The sequence below is a fragment of the Danio rerio genome, chromosome 4 (assembly GCF_052040795.2).
Source record: "Danio rerio strain M-AB ecotype USA chromosome 4, GRCz13ab, whole genome shotgun sequence".
Lineage (NCBI taxonomy): Eukaryota > Metazoa > Chordata > Actinopteri > Cypriniformes > Danionidae > Danio > Danio rerio.
In genome coordinates this window covers 3,487,773-3,497,913 of record NC_141024.2, presented here as the reverse complement: position 1 = coordinate 3,497,913, position 10,141 = coordinate 3,487,773, and the positions used below count along the sequence as shown (strand labels likewise).

At 30.4% G+C, this 10,141-nt stretch overlaps 1 protein-coding gene across 25 annotated transcripts in view; it reads left to right on the top strand.

Moving 5' to 3' along the window:
- Positions 1 to 3,669: 3,669 nt before the first annotated feature.
- plekha5 (pleckstrin homology domain containing A5) overlaps positions 3,670 to 10,141 on the top strand; it is a 200,552-nt gene continuing 194,080 nt past the window's right edge. For 20 of the 25 annotated variants that reach the window (NM_001327786.2, NM_001443114.1, NM_001443115.1 and 17 more), the window contains exons 1-3: positions 5,757 to 5,859; positions 5,971 to 6,047; positions 6,519 to 6,576. In NM_001327786.2, coding sequence (NP_001314715.1) covers positions 5,768 to 5,859; positions 5,971 to 6,047; positions 6,519 to 6,576 — 227 coding nt within the window. In that variant the 5' untranslated portion in view covers positions 5,757 to 5,767. Of the gene's footprint in view, positions 3,709 to 5,756; positions 5,860 to 5,970; positions 6,048 to 6,518; positions 6,577 to 10,141 lie in introns of those variants that run through there. The other 5 variants (XM_087247403.1, XM_087247399.1, XM_087247388.1 and 2 more) reach the window with 1 other exon arrangement.

Genomic DNA, 10,141 nt, shown 5'->3' with positions numbered 1-10,141 from the left:
TTTATTTTAGATTAGTTATTTTCTATCTATAGTTTAAATATATACTACTATATAATACAACTTTTTCTATTGTTGTTTTTATTTTATTTTTATTTTATACTTTGCTTTTTGTAGATATTACAGTATTATAGATATTACAACATATGTCTGTTAATAATCTATAAGTGACTGAAAAAAACTGATAATATTTTCTATTAGTATCTTTAAGTGTTAAATGCAAAGTCAATATTATTTCACTCTTTATTAATAGTTTCACTTTTAATTCAGCATTTCTTTTTAATTAATATTGAACCTTATACAGATTTCTGATTGGAAATTGTTTATTTATTCTCATATTGTTCATTTTATTATGTTAGATTTACAAATATACATTATTCATTTATAAATAATCTGCTATTATTATTATTATTATTATTATTATTATTATTAGTTAGTATAATTACAAATATACATATTTTTCTGGAAATTATCTGTTTATTCTAATATTGTTTTTTATTATTTAAGTTTTACTGTATTACTATACTTTATCAATTTTTAAATAATCTGCAAGTGTTATTATTGTTATTATTATTATTATTGTTGTTGCTATTATTATTAGTATAATAAAATAATAATAATAATGATAATAATTATTATTGTTATTATTATTAATATTATTATTATCATCATTAATTAGTACAATTATAAATATACATATTTTATTTCTGGAAATTCTTTGTTTATTCTCATATTGTATTTTTATTATTTTAGATTTATAACTATACGTTATTTGTGAATAAATAATCTGTAAGTGTCAAATAAAAATAATAATATTAGTAATAATACTAATAATAATTTTTATTATTATTGTTATTATTATTAGTAGTAGTAGTAGTAGTAGTAGTATAATAAGTATTATCTATTAGTATAATTATAAATATATTTTTTTATTCATCTCTAATGATGGTCTATAATTTTTTTTCTCTTTCATGTTTTTTTTTTTTGCCTTATAGTGTGTTTATTACAGAATTTATTATTTTTTTCACTTGTTGTTTTCCCTGATCTTACTTTAGTTTTAAATACTTGTTTTAATGTAATTTCTACAGACAAATGAATGAAGCAGATTTCCTCTTGTCTCGCAAGAAAATACAATTTCACTCTTTCCAAATGTTACTTGCCATTTATTTGTAATTAACAGTGACATTTACCAGCATTTTAAACCAGAAAACCATTTCTTCCACAACATTTTTCAGTCTAACATTAAAAACACCACTTATAACCAAAGAAAAAAACATTTATAATATCAGGCAAGACTTTAACATTTCAAAACACAGTAATAGAGATGACAAATCAACAGTTTAAATTGTTCAGAGAAGCACATTCACTGTAGTAAAAGCCTCATTTCTCCTGTAAAACAGACTGAATAAACGCATCACAGATTTCACAGATCTGTGTATTTAAAAAGCTCGACTTCAGACTTCAGATCACACACAAAACAATATATAAACAGCCATCAGTTTCAGTGCTGTTTTCTCTGATAAATGTGATGTGACGCGATCGCAGCGGAAACACCATCGGGGGTCCAGAATCCCACACTAAACAAATGAGTTTTTACAGGGAAAGACGGATTCGTCTGCAAAACACTCATCAGCTTTAGTCAATGGGTTGTGAAGAGTCAACACGACGGCTCATTATAGTGAGCCAACGCATTCAGACTGATGTAAAACACCCCAAACCAGAAACGTGATTCAGATAAAACAATGTGAATCTGAAAAAAAAGTGAATCTGAGAGAATAAAAAGATTTAATAGACATGAATCTAGAAAATAAAAACACACTATGGAGATGAATCTGAAAAAAGCTATTTATTATCAATCAATAAATAAATCTATAACAGTTATTGTAATTTTTTCACAATCATATTACAAAAGGAACGCTTTATGGACATGAAAAAACTGTGAATAAATGTATAAAGTTATTTATTATTCATTCACTTTCCTTCGGCTTAGTCTTTATTTCAGAGGTCACCACAGCGGAGTAAACCACCAACTTATCCAGCATATGTTTTACACAGAGTATGTCCTTCCAGCCTCAACCCAGTACTGGGAAACACCCACACACTCTCATATTCACACACACGTACTACAAACTATTTATTTTATTCAATTCACCTATGGCGCATGTGTTTGGGGAAACCAGAGCTCCCGAAGGAAACTCACGCCAACATGGGGAGAATACACAGAAATGCCAACTGGCCAAGCTGAGACTCGAACCAGAAACCTTCTTACTGTCAGACGACAGTGCTAAACACTGAGCCAGCGTGTTGGCGTAGTTATTCATTTACAAATAAATAAAAATAAATAAATTGAAACTATAAGTAATTGCATAGAAATGCCTTGGTTTTTTTTTACATAATAAAATATTCTTTTTGCAATAATAAACAAAAGGAATTCTTATTGACATGAAAAACTGAATAAATAAACTAATAAATAATAAAAATGAATGAATTAATAAATACATTTATTAGCAAAAAATAAGTAAATCTATAGCAATTAAAATTTTTAGCAAAACTATTACAAAAGGAAGACTATGGACATGAAATACTGAATGAATGGATAAATGAATAAATAAGGGAATGAATAAACGAACAAACAAACAAATAAATAAAATTATTTCTTAACAATAAATAAATCTATAGAAGAAACTGCATTAAAAAGGTTTTTTTTCGCATAATAATTAATTTTTTTCGCAAAAATATTTTAAAAGGAACGCTTTATGGACATGAAAAACTGAATAAATAAATAAATAAACATGTAAATAAAAGTAATTCATTAACAATAAATAGGAAAAAATAAATAAATTGAAACTATAAGTATAGAAATGTCTTGGTTGTTTCACATAAAAACTTAATATTTTGCAATAATACTTGCATAATAAAGTTTAAGAAATGCTTTATGGACACGAAAAACTGAATGAAAGAAATAATGAATGAATACATAATTATATAAATGAATGATTAACAAAAAATAAATAAAATAAAGTGATTCATTAATAAGAATTAATAATTAAAAGTTATTTATTTACAATAAACAAAAAAATCTCTAGAAACAAATATTTAAAACCATGCATAGAAATGCCTTGGTTTTCCCCCCACATAAATTTGATTATATTTTTGCAATAATATTTTTAAAAGACAATTCATGGACACAAAAAACTGTGAATTAATGAATAAATTATATAAAGAATGAATGTATAAGTAAAACTAAATAAATTAATACATTTTTATTACCAAAAAATAAATCTACAGAAATATGTGAATAAATGAATGGATGAATTAATTAAGAAAAAAATACTTATTAAATGGATTAATAAATTAACTGAAACTATAAGTAACTGCAATGACATGCCTTGATATATATATATATAATATATTATAATTTTAACAATAATATGTGTACAGTGCTGACCAAATAAACTCACCTCTATATTATTTAAACTGCTGAAATGGTAAAGTAATAACAGAGGAGCGTGCAGCAGACGTCTCAGCAGTGTTAATCTGCTTTAAGCCACTCTGGTCAGACTGGATTACTAATTGGGTGGATTTATGGCTGATTTGGAGACGAGGACACCAATCAAGAGCCTGAAGCGTCTCAGACAAACATTTAAGACCTTTTTTCTGGGTTCAGGTCCTGGTCAGAGGCAGCAAGACCTGAAGGAAACACTTTAAAAGGTAAGAAGTGCTTTAGTATGAAATGTAAAATCTGCAGTTAATATTGTGTATGGTTAATGGAATAAGATCCTGAATGTGTTTTCGTGCTTAGTTATTACTTTATTTGTTTTTAAATGTGTTATATAAAGCCATTGTATGAAGACCGAATCAAAATGTTGCTATAATGCACAGTTGAAGTCTAATTTGTTAGCCTACCTTTAATTTTTTTTTTCTTTTTTAAATATTTCCCAAATGATGTTTTACAGATTCAGGAAATTTTCACAGTATGTCTGATAATATTTTTTGTTCTAGAGAAAGTCTTATTTGTTTTATTTCGGTTAGAATAAAAGCAGTTTTTAATTTTTGAAAAGCGATTTTAAGGTCAAAATTATTAACCCCTTTTAAGCTATATTTTTTATCTATAATCTACAGAACAAACCATCGTTATACAATAACTTGCCTAATTACCCTAACCTGCCTAGTTAACCTAATTAACCTAGTTAAGCCTTTAAATGTCACTTTAAGCTGTATTGAAGTGTCTTGAAAAATATCTAGTCAAATATTATTTACTGTCATCATGACAATGATCAAATAAATCAGTTATTAGAAATGAGCTATTAAAAATATTATGTTTAGAAATGTGTTAAAAATAGCTATATATATATATATATATATATATATATATATATATATATATATATATATATATATATATATATATATATATATATATATATATATACATACATACAGTTAAAGTCAGAATAATTAGCCCTCCTGAATTATTCAATCCCCTGTTTATTTTTTTTTTCCCGTTTTTTGTTTAATGGACAGATTTTTTAACACATTTCCAAACATAACAGTTTTAATAACTCATCTCTAATAACTGATTTATTTTATCTTTGTCATGATGACAGTAAATAATATTAGACTAGATATTTTTCAAGACACTTCTATACAGCTTAAAGTAACATTTAAAGGCTTAACTAGGGTAACTAGGCAGGTTAGGGTAATTAGGCAAGTTATAGTATAATGATGGTTTGTTCTGTAGATTATCGAGAGAAATAATTTGCTTAAAGAGGTTAATAATTATGACATTAAAATGGTGTTTAAAAATTTAAAAACTGCTTTTATTCAAGTCGAAATCAAACAAATCAGACTTTCTCCAGAAGACAAAATATTATTAGACATGCTGTGAAAGTGTCCTGGATGATAAACATTATTCGGGAAATATTTAAAAAAAGAGAAAAAATTCAAAGGGGGGCAAATAATTCTGACTTCAACTGTATGTATATGTATGCATGTATATATCAGTAGACCCCTCACAAATCTCTTTTTTAAATTTATATTTTAAATAGGAAGCTCTACAATATTATATTTGTGCATATACATTAGGTTAGTCAGCACTGAAGCCAAATCTAGAGCTTATCTAACAAAATTACTTACGATAACCCTCCAAAAACCAGTAGAGCCAAATTTAAATGTTATAGAAAACATTAAATACAAATTTTAAAAAGAGAAATTTAGTTACATGCAATATTATACAATGCAATTTTATGCAAATGTAACAATACAATGCAATATTTTGCTTGAACTTAATTGTATTATCTTTCAATTTCTAAATATGTTTGGTGACTTAAAATATTATTTTAATAAATATGTGTGTAATAAATCTGTTTTGTTTAAATGCACCAAAATACATTGTCTGTATTCACTGAGAAATGGAGAAAAACATTTATTTACAAAACAAAGCAAGCATGTTTTTTTAGTTTATTTTTAGTACTGTGACATATGTACAAACTTAGCGCAAACAAGTCCACACATCTCATAACTATTTAGAACAAAATAAAAAAGAGAGCAACAGTATGCAATCAACGTATAAACAAATAAGCACGCGTGTCTGATGTATCGACAGCACAACTTCAATAACAAACATGCTAAAGTAAGCGTGTCGTTTGAATACGAATAAGCGAATCACGTCAGCGCGTGTCATTGGTCCGCCTGCGCCCTGGACACCGTTGCTAAGGAATCCCGTGTACGCGCGTGTGGGTCGGCGGCGCGCAGCTCTCAGTGCTCAGACATGGCGGCGGACCTGAACCCGGACTGGCTGTCTTGCCTGCCTTCCTCTTGGAGTTACGGCGTGACCCGGGACGGACGAGTGTTCTTTATCAAGTAAATATCTGCAGGAACTAAGACTCGGGGATCGGTTTGACTCGAAACCCTCTCATCGGTTGTTTTTTCCCCTCCACCTTCTCTCACCCCCTTTTTTCTCTCACCCAACAGTGAAGAAGCGAAGAGCACAACCTGGCTGCATCCAGTCACAGGAGAAGCCGTCATTACAGGACACAGAAAAACTCCAGGTGAGGCTTTATTTTGATTTATTTTACGAGCGGAGAAATGCAATCAATGCAGTTGCAGAAACCGCAGCTGTGGCTGAACGCGATGCGCGCAGTGTCAATGCGTTCGCGTTGCGTTTCGTGCGTTGCGTTGCATGCAGCACGATTTCTGACAACTTGCGTTCGGTTGCTTTGCGCGCCCACGATCGGTTTGATTGACAGCTGTCACTTGGTTGATCATCTGACCCCATGCACTGAATCATAAATCGTAAACTCCCTTATTAAAACGAGTCTCACATGCGTTATTATCAGCAGTGAATGATCCTCATTGACATGTTGATCTTGCAGATGCATCGCCAGCAATGCTCATATTTTGGGCACTGCAGATCAGAGATGTGCTGCCCAGTCACTCTAGAAAGATGCTGTTTGCATGCAAAAACTCATTGTCCTCGCCTCCTCTCAGCTTTTTAATTAATTAATTTATTTTTTCTTCAGATTTACCCACCGGATGGGAAGAAGGATACACGTTTGAAGGAGCCCGTTGCTTTATCAAGTGAGTTGGAGGTTCAGCTTATTGGCAGAAGGAGGATATTTCACTCTCGCCTGCTTGTTTGACAGCAGCAGTGATTTCAGATCGCCGCCCCCTCACACACACACACACACACACACACACACACATATATATATTCACTCATACACTCATGCCACAGCGTCTCCAGAAATGCTTCGGCTAGCACACTGAAGGTAGGGCTGGGCGATATGACAAAAATCATGATATAAATCACGATAATCGTCTCATATTCTGATAACGATATATATCATGATATAGTACAATTCAATCAATCAATCAATTAATTATTATATGGACCACATGTAAAGCACTATTTATTTATTACATTTTAAAGTATGCATTAATATACTCATTAAAATATGGTCATATTTCTCATGTTATTAATATTAGAACTTCAGGGCAAAGGTTTGATTAAGAATGCAGAAATATGAAAGAAATATTAATACTATTAGTGCTGGGTACAAATTAATCGCATCAGGAATGAAAGTTTGTTTTGGCATAGTTTAATTGCGTTTACTGTGTACATTTACTATTTATATGTAAATACACACATGCATGCATATATTTCAGATGTAAAATATATATGTATATGATACAAATTAGATATATAATTGAATATCTATGTAACAAAATAGTTTTGTATAGCGTTTCTATCACATATAAATAAAAATCATATATAATACACACACATATTATGTCAAAAACTTTTTTTGCACTAAATTAAATATTAACACTGTTCAGGGATGCGTTTCCCAAACAAAGACGTAACTTTCGGCTAACTATTATAGTATGATGCATCGTTTGGGAAGTGAACAATGTAGTGACGAATGTTTCCCAAAACCTGTAGTTTCTCTGTCGCAGATCCATCGTTTAAACAATGTTAGTTTAATGTAAAACACCCATAATGGTGCTCTAAACAGGGTGGTAACAACTTCTTTAGAGAAGAACCCCGTCAGTTCTTTGTGCAAATTATATTGTTTTACATGCACACGCATTTAATAAAAAATCCAATGTTAGTTTTGGTAAAAACATGCACTCATTTTCTATATTACCTGAAATATATGTAAACAGCACATATAGGTCCTGTGTTTCCTTTACAAATATTATTGAGAACATAATATAATAAAATATTGTTAAAAAAATACAAATGTTGTTAAATAAAATGCAAATGTGAACATTGTATTATCAAGTATTGCAACTTTCTCATGATCCTGTTATTTATGTTTATGTCGGCATCTCTGTAATCGCATATAATATAGATCATTAAAGAGATTTACAGTAAACAGTGTATTTAATGATTAGGCATGGGCCGGCATAAGTTTCTGACGGTATAACCTTCAATAAAAACATCACGTTTTCACGGTATTGTGATTACTGCTCTGAAATATATTCTTTTAAAATGTTTGGCTAAAAAGCAGCTACGTTTTCCGCTTTGAACACAATATATTTTAATTTGGGAAACATTTAAGATATTTTGTTACAGTAAATAATTCAAATGAATCATTGACTTCTGCTGTCTTCATTAGTTTCAAAAACACTGATTTCATTACAATTTAAACAGCATCTTTGAGGTAATGTTGTCCAATCAATCAATCAATCAATCAATCAATAAATAAATAAAAAATATTCTTGCCTATACCATGGGAGCGATATAACAGAAAATGTTGGTGCTTTTAAAACCTTGACATTTCCAAACCGCTTTAGACCTTGAAAACGGTTATCGTCCCATTTGTTGCGCCTATTTGTGATACTATGAGCATAATATGAATTAATAGACGTTTTATTTTGTCTATATGAGATATATATTGTCATATTGCACAGCCCTAACTGAAGCTATACACTAGTCTTTAGAGCATTTTCACTCCCCTGTTAAAAAAGAAAAAAGTAATTACCGTGAGGGTGACGGAGGGCTTGACAGGCTCGTGTGATTCAAACCTCTGTTGGCTGAAAACAGGCTCAACTTGTTGGTTTCCACTGAGTGAATCATATTAACCCTATTTTTCTCCACATTGCAGTCCTTTTTCGTGTTAAACTACCTGTTTCAGATGAATCTGTGTGGTTTTTTGTGTGCTAGCAGGTCTTGGTTTGTTTGATAAGCTTGTATTGAGGAGAGCTGATCAAAGTTTTTAGGCTCTGGTGTGCTTTTTTGAATTAGTGAATGAGGCTGATGATTTTTAGGAGTGTTTTCATCTGTGATTGGGTTGAGAATGAGCCAGTTTGCTTTTTGGGATGATGTTTTTGCGTTTTTGGGATGATTATTTGCGTAGATTGTCTGATTGTTTTTATCAGATTTTTTCTTGAGTGGCATAACAGATGCTGGGGTGCATGTTTTATGCTATTTTACTTTGGTCGATTTCCATTTTTGTGGTTTTGAAAGTGGTTGATGTATTAATTAACAGTCCTCTCCCTCTTGTGGCCTTTTTGGCAATATTGGTTGTGGTTGAGGAGTAAATGTTGTGTCTGTATTTTGTGTACATCTCATTGATGCTCATGACAATTCCATATGTACTGTAAGTGTGCTTTGTTGCATTGGCCTAATTCATTGACAGTCTATATTAAGGGTAAGTTTGACATTGTAAATGTTGCTTTATTTATTTATTTTAATCGCTGATGCATTGAAATGACCTTATATTATAAACGCAGTATTACCAACAAAATGTTTTTTTTGCACAAAAAGTTTGATTTATTGAGAAAATTCTGACTCTGAATGTGCATTTTTGCTTTAAAGAGCTTGCTTTATTTTCTTGATCATTGTTGGGTTTCAATGACATATCAATATTATTAGAGAAGAATCGTCCTGCAGATAATTTGCACATTTTCTTAGATTTATTGCATGGGTATTTCAATGGGCTGTTCTGTTTTCCTCATCATTCCTGGCTTCAAATGACATATCAGTATTAATAGAAGTACCATCCTGCAGATAATTTGCACAACACTTTTGATTTATTGTAAAAAACACACAAGAAAACAAAAATAAAAACAGGATCTGTATGTGCATTTTTGCTTTAAAGAAACTGTTTGCTTTAAATGTCCAAACAGGGTTATTAGAAAAGCATCATCATGCAATAATTTCCACAATACTTTTGGCTTTATTGTGAAAAACTTTGCATTTGAGTGTGTATTAATGCTTAAAAGAATTTGCTTTATTTTCCTCATCATTGACGCCTTTAAACATCCAAACAGGATTATTCGAGAAGCAAATTCATACAGTTTGTAGAGGAAGTTTGATTTATTGTGAAAAAAATCATCAACTTTTGCTTCAGAGAACTTGCTTTATTTTCTTGATCATTGGTGGCTTTCATGGACATATCAATGTTATTAGAGAAGAATCGTCCTGCAGATAATTTGCGCAATTGCTTTGATTTATTGCATGGATATTTTGATGGGCAGTTTTGTTTTCTTTATCATTGCTGACTTTAAATGACATATCAGTATTAATAGAAGTACCATCCTGCAGATAATTTGCACAAATAAAAAAACAAAAAACTAAATAAAAACAGGATCTGTATGTGCATTTTTGCTTTCAAGAGCTTGGTTACTTTCAACA